At 36.6% G+C, this 14060-nt stretch overlaps 1 protein-coding gene across 9 annotated transcripts in view; it reads right to left on the bottom strand.

Moving 5' to 3' along the window:
• DMD (dystrophin) overlaps positions 1–14060 on the bottom strand; it is a 2402664-nt gene that overhangs the window by 646818 nt on the left and 1741786 nt on the right. For all 9 annotated transcript variants that reach the window (XM_025277237.3, XM_045164452.1, XM_045164449.1 and 6 more), the window contains one exon: positions 8168–8285. In XM_025277237.3, the coding sequence (XP_025133022.3) occupies positions 8168–8285 (118 nt within the window). The remainder of the gene's footprint in view (positions 1–8167; positions 8286–14060) is intronic.

Consider the following 14060-nt stretch of genomic DNA (forward strand, 5'->3'; position numbering starts at 1 on the left):
CTTTCACTTTCACTTATGGTTTCCCCTACATATTCTCCCAGCTCCAGTTTTTCTGCATCAAATTCATCTCATCTTGAGTGTATCTACCATTTAATGAGCATCTAGTATATGCCAGGTCTTCAGTTGAGTAACATCACATAATTTTATCTTTATAATCACCCTACTAGCTTAAGTATTATTATTAACCCCACATGACAGATGACAGAACCATGGCTTAGAGAAGAGAATTTACTTGGTCAAGATTGAACAACTAGTACTGTGTACATTTCCAAGATGAGTAAGTGACAATTCTATAATTAGACATGCAAATGCATAGAAGAGAACAATATAAATAGGAGAAGTAAAACACTATATACAGATTATAGAAAACTGAGGTTACTCCTAATATTTTAAGTTTTCAAGCAAATATTTCTTTGTATTTTTTGACTAGAAAGCCTTTACTATTTGATGTGCCTTAGGTTTCAGAATTATATAGACATCAGTTTAAATCCTAGTCCCTCACATGACATCTTATTAAGACTGTAGGCATGTTACTTAAGCTCTCTGAGCTTCAGTTTTCTGTCTCTATAATAAAACCCACCTCCTAAGGTTAGAGTAAATATTGAAATAGCTTACATAAATTGCCTTGCTTTTTGTATTATCACTCACATAAAGGTTTTCTCAAATATTTGTTTAATTCTATTTATATAGATTATTCCATCTTTTCCAAAGCAACTTTCTTCTTTTGATCTTCTAAAACTCTTTCTCCATTTTTAAAAAAGAAAGGTAGATGCAAAAATCCTTAACAAAATTCAAGCAGTCAGAATCCAACAACACATTAAAAAGATCATACATCATGACCAAGTGGGCTTTATCCCAGGGATGCAAGGATTCTTCAATATCTGCAAATCAATGTAATACACCACATTAACAAATTGAAAAATAAAAGCTGTATGATTATCTCAATAGATGCAGAGAAAGCCTTTGACAAAATTCAACACCAATTTATGATAAAAACTCTCCAGAAAGTAGGAATAGAAGGAACATATCTCAACATAATAAAAGCTATATATGACAAACCCACAGCAAACATTATTCTCAATGGTGAAAAATTGAAAGCATTTCCTCTAAAGTCAGGAACAAGACAAGGGTGCCCACTTTCACCACTACTATTCAACATAGTTTTGGAAGTTTTGGCCACAGCAATCAGAGCAGAAAAAGAAATAAAAGGAATCCAGAATGGAAAAGAAGTAAAACTCTCACTGTTTGCAGATGACATGATCCTCTACATAGAAAACCCTAAAGACTCCACCAGAAAATTACTAGAGCTAATCAATGAATATAGTAAAGGTACAGGATACAAAATCAACACACAGAAATCCCTTTCATTCCTATACACTAATAATGAGAAAACAGAAAGAGAAATTAAGGAAACAATTCCATTCACCATTGCAACGGAAAGAATAAAATACTTAGGAATATATCTACCTAAAGAAACAAAAGACCTATATATAGAAAACTATAAAACACTGGTGAAAGAAATCAAAGAGGACACCAATAGATGGAGAAATATACCATGTTCATGGATTGGAAGAATCAATACAGTGAAAATGAGTATACTACCCAAAGCAATCTATAGATTCAATGCAATCCCTATCAAGCTACCAATGGTATTCTTCACAGAGCTAGAACAAATAATTTCACAATTTGTATGGAAATACAAAAAACCTTGAATAGCCAAAGCGATCTTGAGAAAGAAGAATGGAACTGGAGGAATCAACCTGCCTGACTTCAGGCTCTACTACAAAGCCACAGTCATCAAGACAGTATGGTACTGGCACAAAGACAGAAACATAGATCAATGGAACAAAATAAAAAGCCCAGAGATAAATCCACACACCTATGGACACCTTATCTTTGACAAAGGAGGCAAGAATATACAATGGAGAAAAGACAATCTCTTTAACAAGTGGTGCTGGGAAAACTGGTCAACCACTTGTAAAAGAATGAAACTAGAATACTTTCTAACACCATACACAAAAATAAACTCAAAATGGATTAAAGACCTAAACGTAAGACCAGAAACTATAAAACTCCTAGAGGAGAATGTAGGCAAAACACTCTCTGACATAAATCACAGCAGGATCCTCTATGGCCCACCTCCCAGAATACTGGAAATAAAAGAAAATATAAACAAATGGGACCTAATTAAAATTAAAAGCTTCTGCACAACAAAGGAAACTGTAATCAAGGTGAAAAGACAGCTTTCAGAATGGGAGAAATAATAGCAAATGAAGCAACTGACAAAGAATTAATCTCAAAAATATACAAACAACTCCTGCAGCTCAATTCCAGAAAATAAATGACCCAATCAGAAAATGGGCCAAAGAACTAAATAGACATTTCTCCAAAGAAGACATACAGATGGCTAACAAACACATGAAAAGATGCTCAACATCACTCATTACCAGAGAAATGCAAATCAAAACCACAGTGAGGTACCATTTCAAGCCAGTCAGAATGGCTGCAATCCAAAAGTCTACAAGCAATAAATGCTGGAAAGGGTGTGGAGAAAAGGGAACATTCTTACACTGTTGGTGGGAATGCAAACTAGTACAGCCACTATGGTGAACAGTGTGGAGATTCCTTAAAAAACTGGAAATAGAACGGCCTTATGATCCAGCAATCCCACTGCTGGGCATACACACCGAGGAAACTAGAATTGAAAGAGACACGTGTACCCCAATGTTCATCGCAGCACTGTTTATAATAGCCAGGACATGGAAGCAACCTAGATGTCCATCAGCAGATGAATGGATAAGAAAGCAGTGGTACATATACACAATGGAGTATTACTCAGCCATTAAAAAGAATACATTTGAATCAGTTCTAATGAGGTGGATGAAACTGGAGCCTATTATACAGAGTGAAGTAAGCCAGAAAGAAAAATACCAATACAGTATACTAACGCATATATATGGAATTTAGAAAGATGGTAATGATAACCCTATAAGTGAGACAGCAAAAGAGACACAGATGTATAGAACAGTCTTTTGGACTCTGTGGGAGAGGGTGAGGGTGGGATGATTTGGGAGAATGACATTGAAACATGTATAATATCATATGTGAAAGGAATTGCCAGTACAGGTTCGATGCACAATACAGGATGCTTGGGGCTGGTGCACTGGGATGACCCAGAGGGATGGTATGGGGAGGGAGGTGGGAGGGGGAGTCAGGATGGGGGAACACATGTACACCTGTGGTGGATTCATGTTAATGTATGGCAAAACCAATACAATATTATAAAGTAATTAGCCTCTAATTGAAATATATAAATGTATATATATATATATAAAAAGAAAGGTAGTAAAAAAATCAGACAGTTTGTAAAGAAAGTGAAGTGGCTCAGTTGTGTCCGACTCTGCAGCCCCATGGACTATAACCTGTAGGCTCCTCCACCCATGGGATTTTCCAGGCAAGAATACTGGAGTGGGTTGCCATTTCCTTCTCCAGGTGATCTTCCCAACACAGAGGTGGAACCTGGGTCTCCGGTGCTGCAGGCAGACTCTTTACCATCTGAGCAAGAGATTATTAAATACTTTAAATGTTTTCCCCTAAGCATTCAACGGGGATGGAGGAGGGAGGAGGGTTCAGGATGGGGAACACGTGTATACCTGTGGCAGATTCATGTTGATATATGGCAAAACCAATACAATATTGTAAATTTAAAAAATAAAATAAAACATAAAAAAATAAAAAAATAAAGTCACAACAACAACAACAACAAAAACAACCCGATCAGATTATAATTAAAACAAGAGATAACATTCACTGAGCTCTTACTATGTTTGGGATCTAAGTGCTCTTCATGTAATACCACATTTAATTCTCCTAACCTTGAAGTAGACAGAAGTAATCTTATTTTATAGAGGAGAAAACTGAGATCCGATAGTTTACTGAGATTATAGTTGTTTGTTCAGGGTCACAAAGGTAGTAAGTGGCCAGCCCAGGCAGCTTGCCCTTAATACCTGGATGTGCTATTGCCATAGATCATGGGTCCCTAACCTCCAGAACCTAATGTCTGATGATCTGAGGTGGAGCTGAGGTAATAATAATAGAAATAGAGAGTGCAATAAATGTAATGCACTTGAATCATCCTGAAACCATCCCACCCAGCAATGTTTGTGGAAAAACTGTCTTCCATGAAACTGGTCCCTAGTACTACATAGGTTGGGGACCACTGCCATAGATCTTTAAAATGGCAATGGTGGGGGTTATGGAAGGAGAAGTATAAAAGCAAAGTTCTCAAATACAAATGTCAGATAAACCATGTTCATCAATATTATTTAAGGAATAAACAGAACAGTAAAAGAGCAGTTCTTTTTTTCCATATCCTCCTCATTGTTATGAGAGGTACTATGGTACTAAGATTTGCAGTAGTAACAGATATGCACACGAGTTTTGCACATTTCAGAAACCTCCAAGGGAGCAATTTTAGATCCTTCTTATCTGTTTGTGGTCTCCTGACCTAGCGCTTCTGCAGAAGAAAATGACCAGGAATGGTTGACACATTCAGCAACCAAAGGAGTCATGGAAAATGAGCAGTTTAAACATCAGACAGAGCGAGGGGAATTTTTCACCTGACTGCTTTTAGAATGAAATTTAAACTTTCACCTTGATTATTACAACATGATTTCCATCAATATAATCACCTGAAAACAACAGATACCATGGAAACAGTTTTATAGAGTGAAACATGGCTGGTATTATGCAGACCCAATTAACTTGAGATTTTAGCATGGGTATTACCAGGAGAGAAGAATTGCTTTTTACTGGCCTTTTCTCCTGACAGAATGTAATAACTATGCATAGATTTTCCCAACTGTTCAAAGTTATGAACTGGGATTTACCAAGGAGGGACGCGTGTTTCAATATAGTATTATATACTTATTGAATATTTTTCTTTACTTAGCTGATTCCTTTTTAAGTATTTCTAGAAGCTTCAGGGCAATAAAAAGGGAATAGTGAAATATTCAAATAAGAAAATACACTTTTATGAGCTAGTATTTTATTTCTACGCATTCCCTGAAAACCAAATCTATACCAAGAAAAATTCTATTTTGAACACGATTGAAACTTTATGAGTATTGAATTTCCATCCCATTTTATTGATTTCAAATGGAGAGATAAACTGAAGTATAGCAAGGCTGCAAATGACATTGTTTAGATAAACATATCTTGTCAGAATTATCCTGGTACCAGCAATAGAGGCTCCAGGAATATTTAGAACTAAGATTCTGGTTTAGGCTCTTAATAAGCAACATGACAAGTCTCAACAGGCACTTGCTGTTAAGAAAATGCTTTATTGGACCATTTGGGTTGGAATCTTTCCACTATGCTGAAAATATTCATAAAGGTATTCATTTCTAAAAGACAAAAGCTAAGAAAAGCAGAACTATTCAAATCACTGGATATTAGCAGAGATACACAAACCTGCCCTCTGGTCACTCAGTGCTAATCTACATCATGAAAAAGTGTAATATAAGATCTAAAAAAGATTGCAAGGGATAATGGAAACTGTTTAGACAAAGCTGAATGGATACTATAAAAGAGATTAGTGTTATTTTCCTCTTAGGGAGAAAAATGAAGTTATTTTTCATTAGGAAAATAACAAATGACTTTCTATATAGTATGTTCAGATTTTCATAAACATCTTAGCCAAATTTCCATATTTCTCAGGCAAGAAACAGAGTACTTAACTGTGTAGTGGGGATTCAGTCTCATAATTCATTCATTAAGATTCACTCTTTTGGGCCTGTGTGTCTCAGCCTGGTGAGGGAAGCCTTATGGTTTCACTATGAGGGAGGAACACTCTGTCAGTTGGACAGCTATCTATGTTGGTCATTACAAGGCAATTTTGCTCTTGTATGGCTGGTTATAGAAATGACATCCTATACATTACACATAATTATAGAACTTAAGCACATTCTTCCTATCCAAACTAGCTGTGCAAGAGACTGACTAGCTTCTTACTAAATTAATTGTTCTTTTTCCTGGACTCAACGTTGGATAATATTTTCCAGTTTCCCTTGCAGTTAGATGTGGCCCTGTGACAAATTCCAGCCAACAGATTATGGAGAAAGTAATGTGTACGACTTCCAGGCATGGCTCATAGTAAATTTCAATGGTCAATACTGGTTTCTCACCTGCCCGATTAAATGCATAACACTTTGATGTTCTATGTTAGAAGGGGTTTGGGTCCCTGAATGAATTCATTATGGGCTGCTTACTGTGGAATACACCAGAATAAAAAAGTCAACTTCTACTGTTCTAAGCTACTAAGATTTACCTTACTTGCTGTAGTGGCTGCTGCTGCTGGTTAGTCCCTAAGCCATGTCCAACTCTTTGTAACCCCATGCATGGTAGCCCACCAGGTTCCTTTGTCCACAGGATTTCCCAGGCAAGAATACTGGAGTGGGTTGTCATTTCCTTCTCCAGATGATCTTTCTGACCCAGGGATAGAACCCCCATCACCTGCTTGGCAGGTGGATTCTTTACTGTTGAGCTACCTGGGGAGCCCGTTATAGTGGCTACTGGCACCTAATAATACATCAGCATATATCCAAATACATTGTTTGATCAACAATAAAGAGTTAAAATTTCAAAATCAAGAAGAGTCTATTTTAATTAATATTCACTACAACTCAAAGAGGAAATGTCTTCAGGAAGTGAATCTAAACATCCATAATTGCAGATTGAAATAGTCTTTAGTCCTAGTCCTAGTGATTAAAGTCATTAACAAAAACAACAAAACAAGATGTGAAGTGGTAAACATTTTAAAAGGAACACACTTCTAAGCCAGAAAGAGACATTTGCAAATTCCAAGATCTGCTCTTTGCTTGTTTTGTTAGCATGAACAATTTGATTAATCATTCTCTGAAACCATTTCCTCATCTATAATATGGGGATTATGAAATTTAGCCAACAGGATTTTGTAAAGATTTTATACATACACATACACATCTCATATACTGCCTGATACATGGGAGGTATTCAACAAAATAATAGCTATTAACACTATTTACCTAATAAATGCAAGCATGAGTAATATTTTCTGAATATTAAATGTTTCTTTCAAAATATTAACCAGAACTTTTAATTCTTGTTACTCTTTCCCCTCCCCCAACATATTGGCAGCCAGACACTCTGTTTTCTGCTTCTTTAGGGAAGTGTTGACACAACAGAATGTATATTATGAAGAGATAGACTCTTGGTTTTTAAGTTTCAAAAGCCTAGGCCTGGTGTAAGACAAAGCTTTGGAAGGAAAAAAAGAATGATTAAACAAAGGTTTTCCCCTCCTCCTGCACTAGAAAACACTCCTCCGGATGTGCGGAGGGACATAAGGGGCATTGCAGGGGAAGTAAGAAAATTTAGTATCAGTATGTATCCCTGGAAGGAAGAGAGGGGGAAGGAAGGGCAGAAACCCAGGGAGAGCCAAGAGACTTTGCTAACTGAGGTGACCTCAGCCTTATTTCTAAGAAGAGCCTTTGAAAAAAATATGATGGAGAGCAGTTTCCTTCACTCTCTTTCCTCTCTAGCCCTCTTTCTGACCCCATGCACAGTCACTCTGAAGCATCCTGTGTAAAGAGAGTATGTGCAATGTCTAGTCAGGTAGACCTTAAAGAACCTCTCAAAGTTCCCACTACCTCCCCTGCAGTGTGGCATGAGGAATGGTACAAAGATCTCTGATATTACACAATGAGGGCAACCAAGCAGCAGAGAGACATCCAGATCTGAAAGTGCCACTGCAGACAGGAAAGAAAAAAACAGTCCTGGAATAAACCACCTGCTTGAACCAACAACCAAGGATATGAGGGAGAGAACGGCATCTCCGTGGATGCCAGCCCAGATACATGACAACTGAGGAGGAGGGGATGTTCTGCCACACCCATGCTCCCCACCCCATGCTTTGCAATGACATAAATCTGGGTTGATGAATTTTATCTTTTATCTATTTCCTGGAATTACATTCGGTTATTGAAAGATAACATTATGGACTGAAAAACCTTAGTTACAATAGTCTCAATATTTTTATAAACATAATGGAGGTGTATGAACTTAAGTCATCACAGAAGCTTTTCATACATCTTTCCCTAAGTTTCACATGCCTGTTAAAAGAAAGACTTACTTCGATCAGTAATGATGGTCCTGGCCTCTTGATTGCTGGTCTTGTTTTTCAAATTCTGGGCAGCAGTAATGAGTTCTTCCAACTGGGGGCGCCTCTGCTCCAAGTCCTGCAGTGTTGCCTGAAGGAACAAATGGAACAATCCTGAGTTCCTCCAGTACTGTGCATTCCTTTTATGGGTAATTTTAAAAAACCAACCAAGGCACTTTTAGAAATAAAACAAGATGTTATTAGATATAAATCTCTAATGTGTTAGGCTTTACAGAGAGCAATTTAACAAGAAATGTGTTTCATTTTTCGATACCAAAAATATTTCAAGTGAAAATCTTGATTATGGGTTTGCTTCACTAGTTAAGAGCTTAGATGGAGTCATTTCAGTGTTCCTGGGTTTACGTACACCAATATATGAGTGCCACGAGTAACCAATATAATTCTGAATTTTGAAAATGTATTTAAGACACTGATGGCTATTTATACTTGTAATCTCATGCTGTGCAGTGTCAAAATTGAGGTGTATATTTTAGAAACAGAAAAGACAGAGAAGTGATTTAAGAGAGAGAACTTATTTAACTTCTTTGTGCTTAAAATTTCTCACCTATAAAATGAGAAGATGATGTAGATGAGCTAAATTAATCTTTTCCCAAAATTGACTCTAGTAAGATTCAACTGATTCTTTTGCCTCACTTTAGAGTGAATGGGCTCTAAGGAGGGCTGAGAATCAACATTTTTAACAAATTTTCTAATGCTCATGATCAGGCAAGCTTAGAAAGCATCAGACTAGAAGTTAGTATTTGTATTTTGTTTTAAAACTGACTTTAATACTGCTTTTACCAAAATACCAAAGAGAATGAAGCCAACTATATATATATATATGGACTTCTCTTATGGCCCAGCTCGTAAAGAATCCGCCTACAATGTGGGAGACCTGGGTTCGATCCCTGGGTTGGGAAGATTCCCTGGAGAAGGGAAAGGCTACCCACTCCAGTATTCTGGCCTGGAGAATTCCATGGACTGTATAGTTCATGGGGTCTCAGAGAGTCAGAAATGACTGAGCAACTTTCACTTTCATATATATATATGAAAGATAACATTCCAACTGAGTTCCTCCATATGTATCAGTATATATATATATGTGTGTGTGTGTGTGTGTGTGTGTGTATCAGTTCCTCATATATATCAGAACTCAGTACGGAGGAATATATGTATCTTTCATATATATATATATGTTGGGTTGCACCCCACAGACCCACAAAACCTGCATTTGCTCAACTTCATGACTGAAAAAAGAGCCCAGAGTCAGCAACAGAGACATCAGTGGTCTAATGGATGGGGGAGCTTACACGTCTGAAGCAAGGTCCTGGGGTGACACCCTACCATGTATAGCAGAAGGTAGGTAGCAAGTGGGGGTAATCTTCACTGGGGAGGGGAGGAAGGATGGCTAGTTACAGGAGAAATGATATCAGATGGGTTCATTAGTTATCAGGGAAACCAGTAGAGGGCACACCCCTCATTGCATCTTTGATAAACACAATCACCAGTCAGGGCCTGCGCCAGGTACTGTACATAGGAAAGTCAGTCATGTGCAGAGGGTAGAAGTGATGCAGGCACTGGTCAGTCAGGGACATACAGAGAGCAAGAGAACAGCCATCTTGAGTAGCCTGACCATACAATATATACTTTATAGGTAGCAATGTTCTCCTTCCCTCAAGTGTCCATTTATTGCCTCTATCATCTATTCTCTCTACACGAAAGGCCAAAACTCCACTGATATTTTCAAAGAAGTTTGGGAAAAGTAAGGTATCTCCTTTGTCCTTGTACTAAAACTGAATACATTTTATTGGTTTGCATTACTTTAAAACTGCTATGTGACAGATGTTTTACACGTTTCCTCATTTTTATTCTCCTAATAACCACACTAAAAAACTAAGCCAGAAGTCTTCATGGTTTTAAATCTTATGCTCTTTCTACAACCACATGAGGCCAATGAAAGTCAAGAGGTGAAATGTGGTAGATGGTAAAGTTCACGGAAATTAGTTATCTACTATGCCCTTTGACTGGTGCTGATTTTCTAAAGACTTTTGTATTTAGAAAGGCCAAGTTTTGATCATTCTATAGTGTTTCTCTTGTGAAGAGGTAGGAAATAGGCCTGTGATTTGAGCTCAATTGCTTTTAGTGCTATTAAAACAATGGGAAGAACTTACCCAAACATTGCCCATCTATTTTGAGCATTTTCCCCTCTCTGTATTGAAAAATTGAAGGGGTTAACTTTTAACAAATTTTCCACATTTGTAAGCTGCGATTGCTCAGAAGAAAAATCCAATTTTCAGGTTTCTAACTTTTATGGTTTCTTTACACAAAAGTGTGTTTGAAATATGGAACAAATTGCCAAAGACAGCTATTGAAGTAAGTGGCATAAGTCAGTTGGAGAGTCCTGAACAAATTCTAAAGTAGGAACCATATAGTCACAGACAGATTTTACGAAAGATATTTTCCAGGATTAGAATGTTACACTCTGGTCATCTGTGACACAGCAAGCCAAAAAGTTACTTTGGAATTTCTAACTCTTAAATGTATAATACATTCAATAATAGATTTTTGAAAAATAGACTTACCCAGAAACCATAAATTCAAATCTTCCCCTCTAAATGCACAGAGCCAGAGCTAGCAAAGTACAAACATTCATTTATTTACTGACTCATTCTTTCATTTTATAAATATCAAGTGCTAGGCACTGTTTCAGGTCTTATGGACATAGTAGTAAATAAATACATTAGGCATGATTTATGCAATTTAAGTAAAAATTTGTGTTTTTGACACTTGGAAATTTTTATATAGCAAAGATGATCTTTATTGTCATTTTCCTTTGATTTCATATTAACCCATCCTCAAACAACCAGGCCACTCTTTGCATCTAAATTCTGGATACATAATCCCAAGGATGGCTATGATTTTTCCCTTCTTTTAGGATTACAAAGTTCGTTTAAGAAGTCTGTTTTAGAAGTAACTTGATCAACTCTAATCTGAACCTTACCAGGCTCTAAATTAAACCTGACCACAATGAACAGCTTTTACTGATGAAATTAGCAAGCATGTCAATTTAGACTTAAAACAAGCCATTTTCCTCTCTAATGAACAAAATAGGTCTCAGGGTATTGTGAAACCTGTTCTCTAGTTGGGTGATTCTCTAATTCTGCTGACAGACACATACTTTGTAAGCACCTGAGAAGATTATTAATGACATCCTTTGACGCAGCCTCCTTAAAAGTCCAAGAGATTCATGACTGCAATAAAACTATGCCTTTCTAAAATATTTCAAAACAAAATTATAGCTCTATCCTACTTTCTGGTCAACATGGACAAACGTCCATTTCAAAAAAAGAAACTGTACAATAATAATAATGTGTGAATATATATTATATATATGGGATTTATGAGATGCTAATAGGAAAGATTGGAGGCGGGAGGAGAAGGGGACGACAGAGGATTAGATGGTTGGATGGCATCACTGACACGATGGACATGAGTTTGAGTAGGCTCTGGGAGTTGGTGATGGACAGGGAAGTCTGGTGTGCTGCAGTCCATGGGGTCGCAAAGAGTCGGACATGACTGAGTGATTGAACTGAACTGAATATTCTAATTAAACAGTGGTTTCACAGTAGAGCAGAATAGGAATTTTCTTCAATTTTCTTTCCAAAACTAAAGGGAAGGACTTGAATATGACATTCATTTAACATTGTTTTTTGTTAAGATAGTATACAAACAGTGACTGAAAGATCTTCATGATAAAAAACAGGACACAAGCACACAATGGGAGGAACAACTATTTCTTCTTTTCATTTGATTTTCTTTTGAGTGTACTCTATTTGCTATCACAATTTCTTTGACTTGACAACTTAGTTTCATAATCCTATAAATTCTCAAATACAATGACCTTCATCTGAGCTACCCACAGATGAGAGCACACTTTGGATCTAATCATTACTCATACTACTCACTTCCAAAATATCCATCTACAAAATTCCATTTTCTGCCCCCAATCTGGTAGCAGATGGTACTCTCTTTCTCCTCTAATCTTCATCCTCATTTGACCTCCAGTTGTATTCCATTGTTCAAATGCTTTATTTTGGGTTTAGTGGTCTATATTTGTCATATTAAACCAGTAGAATGCTAATTATGCTTATTTTTCTTATATGAGCACAGATACTTATAACTTAAGTGAATAAAACTAAAACTATTACATGCTTAACAGTACCTAAGCATGATGATTGAGCACATCTACATGGATCTATCATTCTGGAAGAAACAAGCACAAAGGAAGAAAGGAATCAATGCTATTTCTAAGGAGTCATAAGCCAGCTACCGGGCTTTGCTAAAAACAGCTTACCCCTTGGAGATGAGAATTCATCATGGATTCCACTAGCTGAGCAAAGATGGAGGAAAAAAAAAAAGATCTTCAAATACAAAGTGAATCAGAAGTCATTAATCCTACTAAGTCTCCCCAGGGTTGAGAGAAGTGGTTATAAATAGCAGTCCTATGAAAAAGCAGCTAAACAATGGAGCCATGCATACCACAAGTAGGTCATTTTAGACTCTTAGAAAGAATTACACTTTGTAATGGCATTTGTTAAAATGAAATTCTACCTAAATAATACTCCAATAGAAAACTCTATATGTGTAGTTGAATATTTAGTATTTATATGTCTAAGCAAAGACCTTAACCAGAAACTTGTTATATTTTTAGTATTTTTCTACAAAAATCAACAATCTTCACATAGTTAAACTTAGAACAAAGGCCTATGGTGATTTTCAGTTGTTGCCATTTTCAGGAAATAAGTATGAATCCAACTTACATATTATGTAAAAATGGAGACCTTAGACTCTAATTTACAACTTTAAAAAATTAACATTAAAGATTGACAAGGTGAGAGAGTTTACAGAATTACTTTATATCTGGAAGAAAATCATCAATTAAGTCAGGTGGGTTCTAAATTTTAGTCTTTCTAGTAATCGAAAGAGATTTACCCGTGAGGATGCTAATCTGTCTAGCTTTCAACTGCCTCACTGAACACCTTAATTCTGGCTTCTCTTCTTGCATTCGGCTGCCTCTGCAAATAGATGGGCCAAATTCAAAGTTGTCTTTATCGTTCTCCACTTCCTCACTTCTCATGTGCATTGTAAACTGACTTGGATATTTTCCTGCTGGGCAGAACTTCCCTACTTCTCTGAATGTTCTACCAGCATCTCAGTTGGTAACTTCTTCATAAGCACCTTCTAACTGTGGTTAGCCTTTTGTCCTTCATTCACTCAAGAAATACCTTTTAAAAAGCATTTTTCTTTTATATAGGCTTCCTGTGTGTGGCTCAGCTGGTAAAGAATCTGCCTGCAATGTAGGGATCTGGGTTTGATCCCTGGGTTAGGAAGATCCCCTAGAGAAGGGAAAGGCTACCTACTCCAGTATTCTGGCCTGGAGAATTCCATGGACTGTATAGTCCATGGGGTCACAAAGAGTCAGACACGACTGAGTGACTTTCACTTTCACTTCACTTTACTTTTATATAATCTGAAACTTATGGAAAATTCATAAGAAAGGTCAAAGAATTCACATGTACCCTTTACCTAGATTCACTGTTAATATTTTGCCACATTTTATCATTTATCATTCTAACATTACATATATATATATATAGTATCTGTGTATGTAATATTACATTTGTTTTCAGAACCATTTGAGAATAATCTGTAGATAGCATGTCTTTTTGATACTTCAGTGTTCATTTTTAAGAAAAACAAGTGCATTCTCTGATATAATCTCAGCTTAATTTCTAATTCAGGAAATTTAATGTGGCTTTAGTACTATAATCTAATCTACATTCTTTATTCATAATATCAAGATTAC

This window comes from Bubalus bubalis, chromosome X (assembly GCF_019923935.1).
Source record: "Bubalus bubalis isolate 160015118507 breed Murrah chromosome X, NDDB_SH_1, whole genome shotgun sequence".
Classification (NCBI taxonomy): domain Eukaryota; kingdom Metazoa; phylum Chordata; class Mammalia; order Artiodactyla; family Bovidae; genus Bubalus; species Bubalus bubalis.